At 40.5% G+C, this 21,831-nt stretch overlaps 1 protein-coding gene across 4 annotated transcripts in view; it reads left to right on the forward strand.

Moving 5' to 3' along the window:
• LOC113011928 (single-stranded DNA-binding protein 3) overlaps positions 1–16,585 on the forward strand; it is a 36,159-nt gene extending 19,574 nt beyond the window's left edge. Inside the window, exons 5-18 of one of the 4 annotated variants that reach the window (XM_026151796.2) lie at positions 4,174–4,263; positions 8,651–8,734; positions 9,874–9,933; positions 10,056–10,122; positions 10,538–10,602; positions 10,991–11,052; positions 11,300–11,345; positions 11,916–11,951; positions 12,086–12,140; positions 12,383–12,453; positions 12,860–12,938; positions 13,029–13,057; positions 13,219–13,320; positions 15,831–16,585. In XM_026151796.2, coding sequence (XP_026007581.1) covers positions 4,174–4,263; positions 8,651–8,734; positions 9,874–9,933; positions 10,056–10,122; positions 10,538–10,602; positions 10,991–11,052; positions 11,300–11,345; positions 11,916–11,951; positions 12,086–12,140; positions 12,383–12,453; positions 12,860–12,938; positions 13,029–13,057; positions 13,219–13,320; positions 15,831–15,860 — 876 coding nt within the window. In that variant the 3' untranslated portion in view covers positions 15,861–16,585. The remainder of the gene's footprint in view (positions 1–4,173; positions 4,264–8,650; positions 8,735–9,873; positions 9,934–10,055; positions 10,123–10,537; positions 10,603–10,990; positions 11,053–11,299; positions 11,346–11,915; positions 11,952–12,085; positions 12,141–12,382; positions 12,454–12,859; positions 12,939–13,028; positions 13,058–13,218; positions 13,321–15,830) is intronic. The other 3 variants (XM_026151794.2, XM_026151795.2, XM_080294198.1) reach the window with 3 other exon arrangements.
• The last annotated feature ends 5,246 nt before the right edge of the window (positions 16,586–21,831 follow it).

Consider the following 21,831-nt stretch of genomic DNA (forward strand, 5'->3'; position numbering starts at 1 on the left):
GGCGGGCCCACTCTCTGAATGATTCAAATTTATCTTCAGTATATTTTGCTAGCTGTAAATATATTTAGTGCGAATAATGGAGATTTGAATTTCTGAGTAGAATATCATGAATAGAATGGAAACACCTGTGTGGCAATCATAGCCTGTACAGGTTAGGGTGATAAATGTTACTGAAGCCTTTCTTGTTTAATAGTTAAAGAAAGATCAACACTATGTAACTATGTAAGTCCAGAGGTCGCTACGCTCTCCTGCCAAGTTGTGAACGAGTATGGAGTGGCTGAGAAATGAAAACCCTAAAAAGGTAAAGATGTTGGTGGAAGGAAAGAATACATAATGTAAGTTTAACGCTAATAATTGAATACTTTTCATTAGGAAAGTGTAAATCCATTATTTTTCAATGTTGATACTTGTGCTGTTGTTTCAGCTGCGACCCTTTGTCAGCTCAGTATGTTGTAAACATAAAACCCAATTGAATTGAATGGATGAGCTCCATAAGCCATAGTCCACCTGTTGTCACCAAAATCGTACACACAAAATCATAATTCATGAAGGTGCACCCAGTTGAATTTGAGTTTTTAAAAGATAATGTTGTGTTTTGTTTTTTTTCTTTATATAGCTCAGGTACAGATCAGGTCTCTGGCCCAGATTCCGTGTTGTTGATAGCCAGGTAACATAAAAAAACTCACCTGATATTGTTTTTGAGCAGATGCTGCACCAGGATGCTTTGACACAGTGTTTGTGCAGCGCTGCCGCGGAAGGCCATTAAAATATAGTTTACAGTTTAAACAGTGTAAATATTCCCAGGCATTTGAAAATGCGTCCCGTGGGTTTTGTTGAACTTTTCTGCCGGCTTCTATAAAAGAGACACATTCTTCTTTCTGCTGCATGTCAGACATTAAAGAGTTTGTGTTGCCACCAGGTGCTTCTTTCATGCACTCCTTATTTTGTAGACTTTTCCATGCTTCTGCCTGGAAATGAATAATTCAACTCAACTCCACGTTGCTATTATATCAGCTAATTAGTGCAGTACTAATATCTGCTGTGGATTATTATGTCTTCTTGAACTTGCTTCTTTTCATAAGTTTACACACTTGTCGCCCCTGTACACACATGTTCTTTGTGAATTAGCATTTAACGTTTACCTTCACAAATGTCAACCCATTCCTGGAGATCTGATTTGTTGTAAATCACGTTATTGTGATAAAATGCAATGGGGGCAGGATTTTCTGACTGTCTTCCACTTCAGAGGTAGAAATGGAGAGGTGGATATAAACACTACTGTACGTGCCACTACAAACACACAGGAAAAAAGGCACTGCTGGATTCTTTTGTATTTCCCCAGGCCAGTTGATTTTAATAAAGTCCAACTGCATATTAAATCTACCTTCATTTTTGCTCGTGGCAACCGCGCTCAGTCTACACGCTTTCAGTCTGCATTCATTTTCAATCAGCAAATTAGGGAATGTGTGAGGAGATAACTGGCCATTAATAGTCCATAAAAATAATGTGACTGAGTGATTGATTGTGAGCAGAAACCATTTTTGGTGCATGTTCTTTGTTTTTCTCCCTTCGTGTTTTGTTTTTTTTCTTTCTTCATTTTATCTCCTTCTGTCTCACTCTTGTATCTTCTAACTCACTCTCCAATCTCACTCTCCTGCATCTTCTTATTCTCTCTCTCTCTCTCTCTCTCTCTGTCTCCGTGCTCCTGGAGCGGGGGATGCCAGGGGGACAGAGTGCAGATAGGACCTGTCTCCATAGCAACAGCTTCTGCAAGCTGCTGACACCCTACTGGGGGGACTGAGGGGAGGAGAGGTTGTGGATGGGGAGGGATAGTACAAGGGTTGGGGCACAGGGATATGTGTGTGCCGTATGTGTGTTTGTGCATGTGTGTGCACCAGTGCCAAGACAAATGAGTGTGGGGGTCACGAATAGGAGGAAAGATGGCGAGAAAAGTGTTCGGAAGAAAAAGAGGAAGGATGGAGAAGGAGAGAAAGAGGCAGCCTACCCTGCTTCTTCCCCAGGGACTCGGTGGCCTGCTCATGTTCACTAGCAGAATTAGCATAAAGATGGGGGGAGGTGTGTGTGCGTGCGTTTGTGATATTTCAGTTTGTGTGCTTTGGTTTCAGATGGGAGAAGGAGGACGGCAAGCGTGTTTGTGTACATCTGTGTAACTGGTGGTATGTGTTGTCCATGCATGCAGCGTGTGTCATATGGATATAGTGTGTTTGTCAGTTGTGCGTGCTGGAGGATCTGTAGATGTGCAAAAGTGTGTGTCTGTGTATTTGTTAGAGCAACTCCCTCCCCTGGGTCTTAAACCCCCTCTCTGTTCTGTCCTGTAGCCTGCGGTTCTCCCCTGTCTGCTTTTCTGTACTGAAGGGCTGCACTTTATGAGGCTGTGATGCAAGCCTTTGTGTGTCTGTGCGATTCCGCGTTCATGTGGTTGCGTGCACATGTGTTTGTTCCGGCTTGCTTATGTAAGCACTCTGAACATGCGTCTCCTTCTATGTGTGTTGACAAGAATACAGTTATATCATATTTAACTCCCGGGCTGAATCATTCTGCCCCCCTTTTCCTATTCTAGATTCTAATTTTATTCTCCCATATTGTTTGACTGACGTAAAGGGGACTGGAGACAGTACTGGTGTTACATCTGATTTGTTTTAGTTGAGTGGTATGCTTTCTGTGTTTGTCCTTAAGATAACAATAACATAATTGCTCACTGATTTTATAAATTTCTATTAAGCGAGAAATGTAGCATTTGTAATTAAACATCCTTAGATTTGTAGAGTAAATGGAGTACTATTAAAGACACTGTGTTTGTCCTATAGGGAATGTTAGCCCAAAAATCTAATGGACAATTGCTTTGGAGTTAAATGTTATTCAGAAAAACTGAAGAAGAGGAAAAAAAAAGATTCAGTGGCCTTCTAACAAAACAGTCTTTAAGTGTCTCAAATATCTTGATTGCTTCATTTTCTAAAAATTAGCAAGAACTCTGTAAGATCAACCTATTTGCAGAAGACTTGTTACTATATTTAACCTCTGTCAGTACTCATTAGGTACTTATGAAAGCTTGTAATGAAGATAAGTTTTGAGTAATTTAATTGTTTACAATAAATTAATGTAAGTTGGTTTGGTGCTGAACTGTATTTCATAACCATTTTTTTTTATATGTAGCTCATGAAACATGAGATGACACTTGTCTCTGTTGTGATCTGACCAGGAAGTAATCACTATACTTCAAATCGATCAAAATGTTTCTTAAGACATGAAATATGAAGATTTTTCCTGAATTCATTAAAATTAGTTGAATTTTGAAATAAATTAAATGTAACAAATTGTGTAGTTTGTGTCAGATTCTTAAACTGGATCCAAATATGCCATTGCTGACACTTGGCTTCTTTGTAATGAGAAAGGACCTGTGGAATAGTCGTTGAGAACTTCAAAAAACAAATTGGCAAAATTTTTCAACTTTACTAGCTGACCTATGGAGCATCTGTTAGGATGTTGAAATGCAGTTTCAGGGTGATTAGTTCCATATGAGTACATTCAAGCTACAAACTCCTACATATGCGGTCTTCCTAGATCGCTTTGCAAATCAGCTGCACGTTATTATAGAGTCAGTGTTGTTTTCATTTATCTCCAAGAAATGAAAAGGAAGGAGTTTGCTAATATTAGCCGTTATATTTCTGTTGTTTGTGACAGAGAAAAGCTTTTTAATGAAAGAAGCATAAAAGTATGTACTCATTATCACCGGTGCAAATAAATAACTGCTGTGTTGGTCAGGACATTATTCCTGGGTGTATGATAGAATAGATCAGAGTACAGGCACAGGTCTCTTTACAGCTTTGTGTCACTGACATTTTATGATTGTTCCTCTTCTGAAGTGTTTGAATATTTTTTGCAATGTTTCTCCCTGAAGTCTTTCTTTTCATTGCTGGCCTTGCCTAAAGAAAGAGATGGGGGGGGGTTAATACATCTCTCTTCTATCTAACATTTAAACTTTAAATGGAGTTGTTTTTTTTGGGGGGGGGGGCAAATGCAGGTGCAGCCACTGCTCCCTGTTGTCGTTTGTTGGCCAATGCGGCATCATGCACATATACATTAGGGTAGAGCAGTGAAGGATGCATGTACACGTTGAACACCATATCGAATTCATCTGTTTGTGTTTTCCAGAGCGCAGCGGCAGCGCCGAGCCCAGTGATGGGCAACATGCCACCCAATGATGCCATGCCAGGTGGTCCCATGCCCCCAGGCTTCTTCCAGGTATGACCCCACTCTTGTGTCATCACCAAACCCACTTCTCATTTTACCCCATCTGCCATTCATTCATTTCTGACTTCCCCAAAACAAATAATCTATATTTAGTCTACTCTTTGACTTCCTTGTCCGATGTTCACTTATTTCTGTAGAGCAATAAACTAGCAATTTCTTATTTTATTGTTAGCACATTTTATAGTAGTTGCACTAAACATGGACATTTCCCAGTTGAGAAATTATTCAGGTTTCTTTTTAAATTTTCATTCATGTTATTATTCTGACAGTAATTACAGTCTTCTCTGTACAGAAGCTGACTTTTATTTTATGAAAACTTTTTTTAAGTAGCAAATAAAAGCAGCCTTGTTTGCACCTTAATTACTGAGCAATATTTGATTAGCCCAGTTGGTGGTTTATTTACACAAGAAGACAGGAACATTTTCTTAACCTAAAGTTTATCTAAAGAAAAAGGCATGGCTTTGCTGCTAATTGAAAATATCTGTTATATTTATAGACGGTAAAAGGAGGGTTTTCCTCAGTTATTAGACTTCTTAAGATACTGATCAGATACCCGTTTTTTTGTTTTGTTTTTTAAGCCTTTAATTTGACTTCCGATATCAGTCAGGTTCTACTAATTAAGACTTTCACAGTAAAATCTATATGGAGTTTAATCAGATGACAGCATAGTTGCAGTTTGGGTAGCAGGGTTTTTTTTTTGGTGTTTTTTTTTTTCCCTCCACATTTTTCCAAATACTGTTTATTCCACTCTAGATATTTACACCCACCAGAGCCTCTGAAGCTCATACTGTTCATTCATCTGTGGCTCTGCGCTCGCTGGGCTGCTGTTCAGCCGATTTGTGATTCAGCCATCCCGTATTCATCCTCTCTCCACTCCTCCATCTCCATCTCGTCTGTCTCTGACCTGTCCCGGGTCTGTGAAGGGAAAGGTTTTAGTGTGGGAGATGGCTGTCTGAAGAGTGACGAGAACGAGACATGCAAACGCGCACACAGTATACAAACACGTGCAAGCATGCGAGCACACATTCACAAACAAAAACACTGTGAGGCAGTGGTGTGATGGACAGCACTGGCATTTGGCAGGAGGCACGATAAGGTGATGGCGAAGAGTAGGAGCGAAAAAGCGAGTGACACATTAAGGGAGAGGGAAGGATGGAGAGGAAGAGGGGTGAGTGGAGGAGTAAGAAGAGAGGGAAATGTGAAAGATCAGTGCCACCAGGATTGTGGCCCACTGTTTGTTTCTGTGGCTACGTCCCACCCTATTGTTTGCTGGCTGAGAGTGAGGGTGGTGGTGCTGATGGTGGTGGGGGGGGCTAGTGAGAGTATGACTGTGAATAAGCAAGGGAAAGGGTAGGGGGGAGAGGGGGTGACGAGACATGCATGGAAGTGCTATTTATAACATTGGTGGAGGAGTAAGATTGGACGATGGCTTGTGTGTCTGTGTTTGTGTGCACATTGTGTTCAAGCGACCTTACTGTAACAGAAAGCTTCGGTTGTTCACTGCAAATGTGGCTCACGCAGGCAGAGTGTTGTTTGAAATCCTGTTAAGAACGTCAGGCTCGACACCTAAACAATACCTCCTCTGATATTTGACTTTTAAAAAATGCTAAACTCTTGCTTTCACCATATCTTTTTTTTTTTTTTCCAGCTAAAGCAGTCACAAATTTAAATGCTCTTAACATACAACACAAGCAGCTATGCAGAAATCTGTCAAGGACATACGAGATCCAAGCAGCGGCTGCTGATGACTTTCATAACCAGTCGATATGTTTTTCTTGTTTTTGAGTTGTTATTTTGTCTACAGTATGTCAGATAAGACATGACAGCTTCAAGATATGACTTAAGTTTACGAGCAAGAGTTCAAAATAAAAGCAAACAGTTCAATTTTCCATCATTCTGCAAAAAGACAGCAAATCTTCGCAGCTGAGACGTTTGACATTTTTGTGTTTAAAAATAATTCGCTAATAGATTATAATAGTTGTTGGTTGTTCAAATTTTCTTCTGAGATGCTGACCTCATATTAATTGGGTCAAGTGGTTTCTTTTCTTTTTTTATTACAAAGTTTCAAGGTTTTTTTCTCTCTCCATGAATTGCATTCATTAAGAGCTTTTTATCAAGGCCGCCCTTCTGACAGATCTGCTGCCCCAGACAGATATTGGTCCGTACAATAAAGTAGACCCCATCTAATCTTGTTGTTGTTTGTTGTTAATTAGTACACCTATTTCTTACTCAAGCAAGCAGTTGGTCTGTTGTCTGTCCAGCAAACACAAGCAGTTGTATGGAATTGATGTCTGTCTCTATGCATTTGAAGAAAAAAAGAAGCGACTTTTGGTAGTCAGTTGTACAAAGCGATTGGCTCAGATTCTGTTGGTCAGCTGATTTCTTCATTTCATCTGAAAAATTATAATATTGAACTGACTGTTTAGCACTTATGGACATTTTTTAAATTTAACCGTTACATTTTAAAGCACTAGAAGTAGTTAGGACGCACGCAGGTGCGCCCCCCCCCCCCCCCCCCCCCCCCCGCTTGATTAAGTAAGGTCTGGAGTTGAATGTGCATTTGGTAGCTGCTCACTGGGACTTTCAGCATGAGGTCCAAAGAGATTTCGATGCAAAAAAACATAACAAAGATGGTGGAAACTTTAGGAGTGGTCTAATCAACAATATGGTGCATTCTTAAAAAGAAGGAATGCGCTGGAGAGCTTAGCAACATCAAAAGGCCTGTAAGCCCACACCACATCTAACTTCTGCTAAAATGATGGGAAGCATATGGAGAAGAAAAGGAAACTCTTACGATCTTAAGCATGCCACATCATCCGTCAAACATGGTCGAGGCAATGGTATGGACATATATGGCTGCCAGTGGAACGAGGTCACTTGTGTTTATTGCTGATGTGATTGCTGATAGCAGTAGCAGGATGAGTTGTGAAGTGTACATGGCTATAGCCCCTGCACCGAGGCAGCCTGCTGCTAAACTGGCCAGATGGCTCTTCACAGTGGGACTCTAAAATGACCCAAAATGTACAACGGAAGTAACACAAGAGCTTCCTAATCAAAGAAATGTAATGTTGCTAAATGGTTGGGTCAGTCACCGGACATCAACCCAACCCAGCATGTTTCTCATTTAGTGACGACAACTGAAGGCAGACTGACCCACAAACAAGCAGCGACTTAATGAGGCTGCAGTAAAAGGCTGGCAAAGCATTTCATGGGTGGAAACCCAACCTTTGGTCATGTCAATGCATTTGAGACTTTCGGCAGTCATTGACTGCAAGAGTTTTGTGTATCAGGTATTTAAAATCGTGCCGTTTGGTATGAATTTTTTTTTGTTTTGTTTTGTTTTTGGTTTTTTTTGAGAGTTTGTGTAGTTACTTTTGAGCTTAACTACTGTTTGGGGTTTTTTTTTTGGTTTTTTTTTTTTAAACAATTGCAACAATTTATTTCGACCGTAGTATTTTTGCTGAACTCCCTAGGATTATGCCAAAAGTCTACACTGAATTGCTTTGTTTTAGATCTATTATTGGGTGTGTGCAGAGATAAATTCACAAAAAATGTTGTCACTGTCCAAATACTACCAGACTCACTGAGGTAATCGGTGTGCTGTCTTTGTGTGTGTCCGGATGCCTAGGAGGGATACATGGAAAATTCCATTTACCATTAAATCAGCCAGCTTTTGTTTTCTTCGGACAACTGGAAAAGGAAAAAAACCAAAGCACTGAAAGCACTAACAGTGATGGAGCAGAAACAAGACTGTTGCATAATGACTTCTTTATTAGAGGCCGTTAACCGCGTGTCTCTGGGTGAGAAGTGGGCAATAACAATGCAGTGTTTTAGACCAGCAGAGGGGTCCCTCACAGGATCACGCGTTTTACTTTGAAGTAGGCTGACGATAAGCAGGGAAAAACTTCCAACCTGTTCTTGTTTTTGCCAGTATCATCTTTCTGGTTTGAAGTTACCTCTTGTGCCTGTCCTGCTGCTGCCTGTCCTGTTGCAGTGAGCCTTGGGCAATACTGCCCCCATGTGGATTTAAGGAATACATTTAATCCTCCAACAAGAAGGACCAAAGTATCAGAGAGATGGTTATGCTTTAAGATTTCTGTCAGCTTGTTTGAACTCAAACTCACATTGAAACTATTCCTCTATGACTTTTCATTTTATGGGTTTTTAAGGAGTAACTCTTAACTCCACGTTAAGATGCAGCTTTTCCCACTTTTGTGCTTCCTTCTACCTCAAATTAAAGACTCCCCACTGACACCCCCCCCCCCCCTTCCCAACCCTCCCCATCATCTTCCTCTCATAACTTTGATTGGGTAATTCCTCCAGGTATAAACCCACATTTTGCCCCTCCCCTTTCTGATATCGCTCTTCTTTCTTAAAGGGACCACCCGGCTCTCAGCAGTCCCCCCATGCACAGCCCCCCCCACACAACCCCAGCAACCCCATGATGGGACCCCATGGCCAGGTAAGAAGCAAATGCTTTCTCTCAAGCACCCCTCTTTTTTTCCATTCCCTCTAAATCTCCCCTCTACCCCTCACCCACACACTACCTCTTTCTTCCCATTCACTGCTCACACACCTTCTTCTTCTTCTCCCACCCTTGAGCCCTGTGAGCTCCAGTTTTGTTCAGGGTAACTCCCCGTAGATGTCGGGCCCCCTTTTTATGAAAGCCGAGCTTCCAGAGGCAGCAACGCAAGCTCCTCTTCAAGGCCCAGAATCAGCTGTCCCCGTGTGGGATGAATAATTCACTCCTTGCCCCTCCCCTGGAGCAGCTTGTGGGGGGTTGCACACTTATCTTCTCCGTCACTCTTAGCACACACACACATGCTCATACCTCTCCCCTCCCCCCTGCTTACTTGTTTTAACACCTTATAAATAAAACAGGGGACAGGCATTATAAACGTCACATATACGTACAAAACACATGGGTATGCTGATGCACGTAGAACAACCAGAGGCATGGGTTGCTACAGCCTGCCAGTTGACAAACACATATCCAGTCTTTAAAAACTTCAATCCTCAGTCATTCAGCAGTTATCCAGAACAGTAGCTACAGATGCCACTCTGGAGGTAAAGCTAGCCTTTACCCATTAACTGCGGCAGCTCAGCTCTTCATTCTTGTGGTTTCTGGTTTCCGTCTTATGTGCGAGAGAGTGTGGACACGCTTCCGCTAAGGTTTTGAACGGTGTTGTTGGCCTGAGGTGTCTCTAACTACGCCAGGCAGACCACAGGCCGAATCAGCTTACACCACAGTGAGAGCACGCGGGCTGTGCAGGGAGCTGTGTAAGCGCTGCCGTTAAGCACACACAAATGTGCATGCTGTTAGTATAAGCGGGAGATTTGAAAAATCAGAAAATAGGCTCTTATGCCAGTGTATTTTGTTGGTTTCCAAGTTACTAAGTTGATGAATCTGCACTTTTTTTCACTGCCATCTCTCATTCTCCAACACCACTGCGTTCATCTGTGTCCTCACCATCACCCCTGTTTGAGTGCGTTTGAATCTATCAATAATAGAAACTGTGTTTTCTCTGTGTCCTCCTTTGCCCTATAATTTCCACCCTCCTTTCCCTCTGTTTTTCTTTCTTCCCCTGTTCCTTACTGCAGCCTTTCATGTCACCGCGGTATCCAGGTGGACCGCGCCCCTCACTCCGAATGCCAAATCAGGTACTGAGCAGCATTTTGAATTGTGTTTATCTATTTTTTTATTTTTTTTATTTTTTAAACACCACTGAGAATCTGTGATGCCAACATATGCCAGTGTGTTGATCAATTTTCTCTTTTCTCAGCCTCCTGGTGGTATCCCAGGATCTCAGCCTCTCCTGCCAAACAGTTTGGACCCAACAAGACCGCAAGGTAAGGCCGGTCGTAGTTACAGGTCAGAGCAGATGATGGGTCTGTAACTGAAGTTTTAGTTTGGATTTTCTTGAATCTACTTTAAAAGTGGTGATATTTTAAAATACCTTAAAAGATTTGGTCGGTAATCAAGAAGTTAAAAAAACAAACAAAACTCTGCATTGTCTTCATACTAGGGCTTTGGGGGATTTTGTATACATTCAGATTGTGTGACTATTTCTTCCTGAATAGATTGAATATGTGGGGGTGTGTCTGGCTCAGGAACGGGTCTGTGCTGATTTTAACTGCAGATTATAGCTTCAGAGGCCCGAGTGTTGCTACCAGAGGGCTTAGAAGGAACCATTCTAAGTGGCTATGGCATTTCTTAATTCCTGTGTTGCTTTCAGTGTGTGACTCTGGGGGTCTTTTCTTGCAGGTCATCCTAACATGGGTGGACCAATGAGAATGAACCCTCCCAGAGGAATGGCCATGGGCCCACAGGTATGACAAATCGGCTGCGCAGAGGGCACGAAACTCTGATGGGAGTTAGTTTCTACATCTAGTAATTGCAATAGTGAATGAGACAGCTGTGCACTTAGGCTTGCTTTTAATGGTTATATAACTGTATGGAAGCGCCTCTTACAGGGTGAAATGTAACTTTTCTTGAATTTGTTGCTATAATTGTCATTACTCACTTATGGTGAAGACTTTTGTCTTTTGTTATCTGCCTTTGACAGTCCAGTCATGTTTTGTGTATGATGTGTGAATATAAAACAAAACACTGAAACCTGTGCACTCAACAAAATCAAATCTTTTTAAAGTTCTTGTAACTTTGCTTCGAAGCTCTAACTGTGTGTTGGATTTTTTTTTTAAACATCTTGTCTCTTAGAATTATGGAGGTATGAGGCCTCCTCCCAACTCAATGGGTGGTCCAATGCCAGGAATGAACATGTAAGTCCCATTTGCTTCATCTTCAACATACTGCTGTTCATTCGCAAGTAGTTTTAGTAGCAAGCAGAATCCAAAAAAAGGACATCAGTTAAATGTTCTTCATTAATTCCGAGGAGCTGTTGGAAAAAGGTGTCCAGAGTTTATCCTTGGATCTAGTAAACTTATATAACTCTCATATTTCCTTTATATTCCCAGTTCCCTTTATTGTTGGTTTGCTTTCTAAACTTTTCTTTTTTTTCCCCCTCAGGGGTCCCGGAGGAAGAGGGCCTTGGCCAGGTCCTAATGCTAACTCTGTGAGTTTGAAGCCCTCTGCACATACACAATAGGTGGCAGGCAGACTTATAGCAACAAGAATAACAATAACTTGGCAATATTCAAACTCAATGCATTGTATAATAACTTGATAATGAACTCGTCTAGTTTTCCTAAACAGATTTTAATTGTTTAACATGTTTAAACAATGTTGGAGATCATTTTGAACACGGCTAATGTGGTGCATCAGTCAGTGCCGGCAAGTTTGTCCCCTAAAACCAGGTTCATCAAGTACATTTGGAGATGACTAAAGTTTAAGCAACACCAATTAAACCTCTGAGAAGAATGTGCTTTCTCATTGTTGTTCTGTGATGCTAAACCAAAGTCATGCATCTCCTTTGTTAAATACCCAAAGATAATAAACGGGTAGCTCTTGCACAAAAATCGAGGAAATTTCTGACAAAGCATTTTCACCAGCTGAAGAAAATCTCCCTGACAGACTTGCCGTTTACTGCAGGATTGTTGTATTAGTTTTAATTTTCTTGTCTAGATGAACATCTCTATCTTTCAACCTTCAGATCTGACTCTTTATTTCTTCCTCCCCCTTGCAGATAGCCTACTCCTCCTCATCTCCAGGAAACTATGTGGTGAGTTCTTATATAAAAGCATGTCTGCTGACTAGGATGCAGTGTAGGCTTTTTTTTTTTTTTTTTGTATTAAAGAATGCTTCATTTATGCTCCAATGAGTATAATTTCACAGTTGTCTTTTTTCCTTCCTCAGGGTCCTCCAGGCGGAGGAGGTCCACCTGGAACTCCCATCATGCCAAGCCCAGGTGGTGCGTCACCTAACTATGTCCCCAGCACTAACACTTGTGCATTAGAAATAGAAGTGTCTCCCATTTTCCCCTTCATCTAAAAAAAAAAAAAAAAGCATGAGTGTGTCCACTCACAGAGTGCTGTCAGTCTGAGTGCTCTCATTATTTCATGTCCGCTTTCCTGTTTTCATATTTGATTCAGAGATTTTATATCAACCTCCTGATATCCCAAAACTGAACATTTTGTTCTCTTTTTTTCTTAGATTCAACTAATTCCAGTGAAAACATCTATACGATGATGAATCCCATTGGACCTGGAGGCAACAGACCCAATGTGAGTCTCCTATAACTTTTCTTTTTTAACAGTAATACTATACTGTTCTCTTAGAAGTTTAACTTTGCAGCCTTGCTTAATTTTTCAGATATTGCACATTGATTCTTGGCTAAAATAATGGATGCTATTGTAATGATTAAAATTACAGCCTTAACCTCAAAATATAATCCAGTTCTAATAGGGCTTATAACCACATCACTGGGCACCAGTACAATCCAGCTTTAGAAAAACCAAATGCTGCCACAGTGAGCTCAATAAGAATTGACTGGGAATGAAGTGGGGAGAATAAATTAAACAATCTCAACTTCACCTCGGGCTGAAAACATCACAATTATATCAGAGAGGTCACGGATGGAGAATCGTGTTAGTGGTTACTCATTAGATTTGTTCCACACCTTTTCACCAGTTCCCTATGGGACCTGGGCCTGATGGGCCAATGGGAGCTATGGGAGCCATGGAGCCACACCACATGAATGGATCACTAGGTGGGTTTGAACACTGATGGTTTGGTATGTATACAAACAGAAACTGCTTACAAAAACAATTGACCTGTTTATCTCCTTTTACTTCCTCAGGGTCTGGGGATATGGATGGGTTGCCAAAGGTATGTCGACATGAGATTTTCTATAAACGCTTCTTATTTGGGTATTTTTGTGAACTAAAGCACTTTTTTAGAATCTCTGCCTTCTGCACTTCAACTGTGTTGCCAATAAGAAACAATTTTTCAGTTTAACATTGATTTTTACCCCCCGTTTCTGCCTCTAGAGTTCTCCCAATAACATGGGGGGCATGAACAACCCTCCAGGGACGCCGAGAGATGACGGCGAAATGGGCGGCAACTTTTTGAACCCATTCCAAAGCGAAAGTGTGAGTAGAGCGAATGAATGACATCTCATGACCCCTTAACAGTTCTCCTTGACATCTTGACATGAACCAGTGGAAGAATGCAAGCAGAGGGTGCACCTGGTTTTTTAGAATTAATCTCAGACTGTTGAAAATGTTTTGGTAATATTTATGAAATTTGGTCCCACTTCAGTTTATTAATTCACTTTAGCTGATAGGGGTGCAACGATACACAAAATTCACGGTTCGGTTCGATACTTTGGTGTCACGGTTCGATATTTTTTCGATACAAAAAAAATGTTCATGCCTTTTTAATTTGTCATTTATTAAAATTATAAATATATATTTTAACTCAAAAGTACAGTTTTTAAATTTAACCCTAACCCTTGTGCGTGTTTTTTATTTTGACAGCGAATGCGCACCTGCGGACCACTTATGTGCAGCCCTGGTTATTTAGCTCGTCATATTGCAGCCACAGAAATTCTTTTGTCCATGAAACCATAAAGCTGCACTTTCTTTTTGCCTTATAGTCTGATTTGTCATAACTTCTCCGTTTTGTGGTAAGCTTTTCTTTGGCTGTCACTTCTTCACCCTGACCTGTCTTATTTGGCTCAGCAGAACTAAAATATATATCTGTCTGTGAAGGTTCTCAGTCATCCAGGTCATCGTAGTCAAATATAAATCCTGCTGCTTTTACACACGCACTCACATAAGCTCAGCGATTCTCTGCGCGATCAACCTCTCACATGTTTAAGCTGCGGGAGATTTCACTTGTCATGTTTGCATAGTAAGCTAACAATTAATAAGACGATGTCAGAGGAATTGGTGCACAAATTATCATCACTCACAGATCAGTGCTGTCGCTCTCTATACACAGTTCGCACGATTGCAAAGTGAAAGCAAAGAACAAGCGCAAATTCAAACGCGATTTCAATATGTCACATATTGACAGTGGCTCACCGATGCCAATGACATAATTACCCAGCTACATTTCTGAAAGAATGCAAAAGCATTGACATATATTTTTCCTTTCTACAAAAGCCCGACGGGCAGGGCAGAGATAGATTTTGGTAGCCCGACTGAAAAAATCGCTAGCTCCGGGACGTCGGGCTAGCGATATTGCGAGCCCTGTATCTGATTGAGGAATCACTCATCTTTGGAAAAGAGAGTTTATTACAGAGAAATGTCTCTTTCCAAAATAAAAGCTATACTATCTGCTTCTTCTGGGCTATATTCTCAGCAGCATATTAAACAGCTGTCTAAATGACTCGGCTAAAGTTAGTAGCATGCTTGCTTGTTTTTTTTCTGCTTCCACTTGTCTTTGCACTAGGATGATGTCGGCGTAAATGTGCAGTCATATTCGTTGTGTTCCCACTAGTGCTTTCAGGTTAATCTCGTTGAAATGACCTTAACGCCACAACATGGCAAATCTCCGTTAACGAGCTACCGCCGATCGCCCCGTGCATGGGGCTAGACGGCCAACACGTTAACGAGCTAACTGCGCTAACACACTAGTTCCCACCCATGTAATTGAGCATTGCATGGCACATCCAACATACTGTTTTACTTTAGTCCATGACTCGCTTACCTTCAGGGTCATACATCACATGAAAACCAAAATAATTCCAAACGCCAGATCTGAATGAGGGTGGGGGAGGTGCCCTGCGCTCTTCCTTCTGACGATGCTGTCTGTGTTGAGCGCTCAGTGGATCTGCGCTCGACAGTGCAGCCTAGGCGGAGTAGTTGAACGCAGATTCACTGAGCGCTCAACACAGACAGCATTGTCAGAAGGAAAGTTGATAAAATAAATTACAAATGTTGTATTGTTCGATACATATGCGTACCGAACCGAAAGCACTGTATCGAACGGTTCAATATCGATACGAATATCGTTGCACCCCTAATATATATATATATATATATATTTTAGTGGATTAATAACTTGTGTTCTGCTTGCATTGTAGCCGCTTACTAATCACATACAGTTCCCTCTGTATCAGTGATGTGATTGCAGTTGATTGACATAAATGTTTGCTGCGCTTGAGTATATGATAAATACCTGCATTTTATTTCATTTTAAAAATGTACTATATGACTAGAAGTGGCAGTATCTGTAAGCCTTGTGTTGCATAAACAACTGTAATGCTCTCTTACCTTTGGCCTGAAGAGCCACCGGGTGCACAGACTAGAACTCGAGCCAAGCCTTAATCACTCGATTCAGCTAATCAGTAGCGGGGCTGGGTATCATCTGAGTTAAACAGCTGCTGGATAAATGATCATTAAAACTCCTAAATATCTGTTTGAAAGCTAGGATTCATTTCAGTCCATACAAATCATATATGTACTATTCCCAGCCCTTATTAGACATACAGCAGAAAGTTCTGATTGCCTGAGTTAAAGCTTGGCTTCAACCATAGTCTGAGCTTCCTCTAGCTTTGCAGGGCGGGGTTTGAGCGCCCTCTGGTGTTTAAATGTTGTCAGTGACATATCCACTCATCTGTGCCCTCCTCCCCCTTCCCTCTCTCTCTTTTCAGTATTCACCCAACATGACGATGAGTGTGTGATTTTATTTTCCTTTTTTTTGTATTTTCATTTATTTCTTTCCCCCTCTTTATTTTTTGTAACCTACACCTGATTTTTTTTTTTTTCTTCTTCAACTGAATCCTTACTTCACCTTGGACTGGATCACTTCCCTTCCTCCGCCCACACACACCCTCTGTCCCCTCCTCAAACGGGGACCCACTACTACCCAACCCACCACCCCGTTTTTGTTTTTTTAATTTTCCCCTCTTCTCACTCGGGAACTCTACGGCCACAGCCTTCTGGGACAGCCCTTGAGCATGCTGGGACTCTAATTAAGACGGGCCCTCCCGGCGCATGTAAGCTGGCTGCGGGTGTGAATAGGAAGCAGTCACAGAGCAACAGGAAGAGCCTCCTCTCTGACTCCGGCCCCAGCCTCCCTGGCTTCCTGTCAGGGTCTAGACAATGAGCGAGGGAAGGAGGACAAATGGAGAGAAAGGGGGAGAAAGGAGACTTGAAACACAGCCCTCCCCCTAATGACACAGTGTCAGGTCTCTCAGCAGCTGCCTGGAAGCGTCTCAACCACGACTTTGGATTTTTTCGTTTTGTTTTTTTAATCATCGTCTTTTGATTTGTTGCTGTTCCTGATGGGGTTATCGGTGGGTCGGGAAGAACCGACCTTCGTGCCCCCCACATTGTTCTCCTTGTGTGTACATTTGTAACAGAGGTGTTGTGATGATCAGTGAACAGGATTTTCCTTTTTTGTGTATGTATTGTATCATTGCTATTTTTATTATTGTTATTAATGATTATTGGTATGATCATTTTAAGATTAGGTTCTAATTTTCTGTTGTTTGTAAGGGCACATTTATTATGATGAAGACAGTATACGTGCACACAAATCGGTAATTATTTGCTGTGTAACATGAGGCTCCGTGTGAGCACACTGCCCCCTGCAGGTAAGATTTTATTCCTCACGGTACTAATTGGTTCTTTGTTTTTGTTTTGTTTTTTGGAAGGTTGGCAACTTCCTTTTATAAGATCTAAAATTTTAACTTGTTGCTCAGTAACTCACACCCGAAGAAGAGTCTCCTAGGTTCCCTGCAGTAAAATGCACAGCTCTATTTATTTATGTACTTTTAATTTGTCTTATGAATCATTGTTCCTTTTTTTTAAGTGTTATCCCTGTTTTTTTTATTATTATTATTTCTTTCTCAACTGCAGAACTAGTAGCAACTGTGTAAATATGCAGATCCACTCAGCAGCATCTTCTTATCTCCATCATTAGACCCCCCCCTCCATCCATCCCGAAAGGTGCTGACGTTATCACGAGTCCAGTTTGACCACACTCACACCGCTCCCACTAATGCTTCCCACTGTTCACTCTGTCATGTACATACGTAACATGTTAGTCTGTCTGCTGACCTGTAGTGAACACTTGGATCGTTTTCATTTGCCGATGAGGTCCCCCACACACTGTGATGTCCGTCTGCACTTTGCGGGCGCTTGCTTTCACACACCGCTCATTTTAGCTTGCAGGTGTTTTCGTTCGAATATGTGCTGTCCTTCCTCTTTTTTTACAGTTGCTTGTGGTGAAATGGCTTCTGGCCATCTGCTGATCGGATCAACGGTGTTTTTTCTTTATTTTGGAGAATGGCAGGTTAGGAAGCAGCAATGGCATTGTTCTGTTGACTGTAGCGAGTGGCCTCCCTTCCATTTGCTTCCCTATTCTCACCTCTCTAATAGGCCAGCATTGATACACAAGACACTCAGTCACACACCACCCCTCTGATTTTTTTTTTTTTTTTTTTTGGTACAACTCCATGTTTTAATTTTAATTTTTTTTGTAAATACTGTAAAATGCATTTTGATATCATTGACATGTTTTGATATTTCAAATCACGACTTTAACAGTTGATCAGAAACGAGCTGATTTGGGCAACTGTGTATTTGTTCAGAGAAGGCCTGTCTTTTACTCAGAAATAATATGAATGACGAGAGAAACGGAAACTGGAGCTGCTAAAGACTATTATGCTATTTCACCTCATCACAGACAAACGTGGGGCTTTTACTGTGCATCGACGCTGTTGTGTCAAGCGGTCCAGCGGGACAAGGGAGGAAAAACCTTTTGTAGTCGAGCTAATTCACTGTCACACACATGTACCTGAAAAATTCAGCTTCAGATGAGATATGTCTTCTTCCTCTGCCTCTTTTATTGGAAATTTATTGGGGGCGAACAACCTACCTCTGTTTTTGCAAATTCATGGTCAAAAACAGAGGTAGGTTGTTTCCCCCCCCCCAATAAATTGGGACATTTTTATAATTAAACTTGTGGTCTCTTGACACAACTGAATCGCAAAGGAGGGGTACAAAGGACACTGGCTCTCAATCCAAAGCACCAGGGACCAGAGTTCGTGCTTTACTATGAAGGAATTTTTTTAATCTATTTAAAAATGAGGCAAGAGAAATGTTTGAGAAAAGTAAAAATGGGGAAAAACAATAACACGTGGGACAGATTTGTTGCTAAGAAGCGGTGCAGGAAGAGGCGTTTTCCTCCCCTGTACTTTGAAATGCTGTTGTATAAAATGCAGTCCGACTTCTTTCTGTCCTGTAAGTAAAGCCGTCACAACGTTGATCATTTCTGTATTTCTATTGTGCTGATGTATAATACTGTAACATTCAGGGGTGGGGAGGGTTAAGAGAGGACTTTTGGGGGAGGGGGTGGGGAGTAAAGATTTTTTTGTTTGTTTGTTTTTTGTTTTTGTTTTTTCCTGTTCAGTTCCTCATTTTTCCTCTTGATGACAAAGCAGTATTGAATATGAGGCAGTCTGTCCTTGGGGAGTTGCTTTGTATCTCATGTTAGGGTAGTTTCAGATCCTAAATGTCTTGTGTAGTAAAATAAGAGGTTCCTTCGTATGTTTCTTTATATTGTAAAGTTTCTTTAGACGAAAAAAAATATTACTTATTGGAAAAAAGGTGGGAATCTGCATTGATAATGTATTTTTTTTTTGTTTGTTTTGTTTAATTTTCATCAAGTTGTCAGTCGTTTTTTGCCTGTGTCCCCCTTGTTGTAGATACATATTAAAAATAAATAAAATGACTTCACTCCTTTTGCCATGAATATAAATTTTTGCCTCCAACATAAATGCAAAAGTTGATTAACAGTAGTCAGTTTTCAAAAGGTTTGTGAGTTTTTTTCTTTCTAAATATTTGTTTCATACAATTTATATCTCCATTGTGTTCAATACAGAATCAACAAGAGAGCTGCAGCCAGGGATTAATTTATAATTCATTATTTACAGTTTTGCAGAAATTAAAAGCAGAAACCTTAAGTAACTTAATTCTAAGAATAATCCACTTTCCCATTGTTAGTGTGTTTGAGTTATTTGTTGACTGACTATTCTTATATCTTTTTCATTGCATTTCTTTATGTTCTGCTGGTTCACGTTGTACTTCTCTGACAAAACACTAGTGTTTGAACCCAGATATTTGTGAATGGTTTCCACAGCAAGCTTTGAGTTGATTGCTTGCTCATGTTGAATGAGAATTTAAGCAGGTATCCTCTAAAGTTAAATTAGTTAATAAACCGTACTCCATCTCAGAATCACAAGTCTGAGTATACAGTAAGGGTCTAACAAAAGTGTTTCATTAATTGTTTAGGGATTTTTCAGAGGCTGTGTCTGTATCTAACTGAAAGTTTTGAGGGGAGGTGGAGCCTGTCCCAGCTGTCATACACCCTGGACAGTTTGTTAAAGGCTTAACACAGAGACCAAACCACTATTCATGCTAACATTCACACCTACAACATACATTTAGAGTCACCACTAGACAACATGCATATCTGGATTGTGGGGTGGAAGCTGGAGTATCTGAAGAAAATTAAAGCACTTAAAACATGTTTTATTGGGTTACGATCAGGTAACTGAGTTGGCGATTGAAGAATATCCCATTTACTTTCATTATCCAAGTGTTGTAGCCCTGCACACTTCAGAATTTATCCTGTGACTTCTATCAAAAGTCACACCATCAATAAAAACTCCTTGTTCCACTGGCAGACATATGTGTCTATACCATTGCCTTGACCATGTTTGATGGATGATGTGCGGTGCTTAAGATAGATCGTAAGTATTTCCTTTTCTTATCATCATGCAGTATGCTTCAAATCCTCTGTTCTGTTTATTTATTTATTTATTTATTTAGGACAGTGCATGTTAATGAACATAAATGTAAAAAAAAAAATTACATGAATGTAAACATACCAGATTATAGCCAAGGGCTAATTTCCATCTGTTGTCCTTAAGCATAAAAATAGACATAATAATTCATAAAAATTCATCATTCATTCATAATAAAAACTCCATCACCAAACTTACACATACACACCATTCTGTTCCCAAATAAAACATTAAAACTATACAACTTATACATGATCACACACTTGATTTGTCCATAACCAGTTTTTAACCTTTGCCTTAAACAAACTGAGTGTAGAGCATTCTCTAATGGGTTGAGGAAGACTGTTCCACAGATGGCCACCCTGGACAGAAAGGACGTTCTGCCCAAATGCTGTCCGTCTGTGGGGTATAAACAAGTCTCCTCGGATTGTAGCTCGAGTGGTCCTGTCTGAGCTTTCTTTATGCCTAATGAACTGCTTTAGTGGTGGTGGAGCAAGGGAGTGTAAGACTTTATATATTAAACTCACTCTTTTAAGTTTCACTAAGTTATTGAAGTTCAGTAATTTATGTTTTTTTAACACATGACAGTGGTGGTGGGAAGTCGGTTTTTTGTCAAGTAGTTTTAAACTTCTTTTATAAATGTTTTCAATAGTTTTAAGTGTTGTTGGACAAGCAAGTGACCAGGACGTCAAACAATAGTCCATATGAGAGATGATCATTGAGTAAAAATAAGTTTTTACAACATTCATATTTAAATTATTACGTATATGATTAAAATTTCGATTATTAAATTTAAGTACCTGGGACACTTTATTTATGTGACTCTTGAAGGATAATGTTGGGTCTAGAATGACCCCAAGCTATTTAAATTCTGGAGCTAATTCAAGCTCTACTCCATCCAGGAATATGTTTGACTGCTTCAAGTTTAAGGGGCGTTTTGAAAAATACATACCGACAGTTTTTGAGGTGTTCAACATTAGGCATGAGTCCTCCAGCCAGCTATGTATTAATGCTAAAGCAGCTGTAAGATCTTTTTCCACCTGCTGGACACTATTTGCTTGCGTATATATAACTGCATCATCTGCATACATTTGAGTAAATATATTTGGACAGACTTCAGGTAAGTTATTGATAAAAAGAGAGAACAATAAGGGCCCAAGAACAGATCCTTGAGGAACCCCTGTATCACAGTCTAAATATGGAGATTTAACCCCATCCAACACCACACACTGTTTCCTGTGTGAGAGATATGAGGCAAACCACTGAAGAGCCTGACTGGAGATATTAAACCGAGTCAATCTGGATAACAATATCTGATGGTTTACAGAGTCGAAAGCCTTCCTCAGATCTAAAAATACAGCTCCAACACAGGGACTCTTGTCCAGCAAGCTCTTCAAGTTCTCCACTAACATACACAGGGCAGTATCTGTGGAGTGGTGTGCCCGAAAGCCAAACTGCAATGGATGTAATGAGGGTTGGGTGTTTTCTAGGTGAGCAGTGAGGAGTTTAACCACCCACTTCTCAGCTATTTTAGATACGACCGGGAGTATGCTTATGGGGCGATAATTAGCCATGCCAGTCTTCACACCTGCTTTGAAAATTGGTGTAACTGCAGCAATTTTCCAATCTGTTGGGACAATGGAGTGTTTGAAAGACATATTCAAAACATGAGTTGTTGGACGTACAAGAAAATCCATATGTTCCTTTAGGAAGTTTGTGTTAATACCATATACATCAAGTGCTTTTGATTGTTTTAAACCTGTAATTAGTTTAGCAACTTCAGTGTCTGAAATATGAGTGATGGTGAACAAATTTTGACCAACATCATTCACATTATCAG

This window comes from Astatotilapia calliptera, chromosome 19, assembly GCF_964374335.1.
Source record: "Astatotilapia calliptera chromosome 19, fAstCal68.1, whole genome shotgun sequence".
NCBI lineage: Eukaryota > Metazoa > Chordata > Actinopteri > Cichliformes > Cichlidae > Astatotilapia > Astatotilapia calliptera.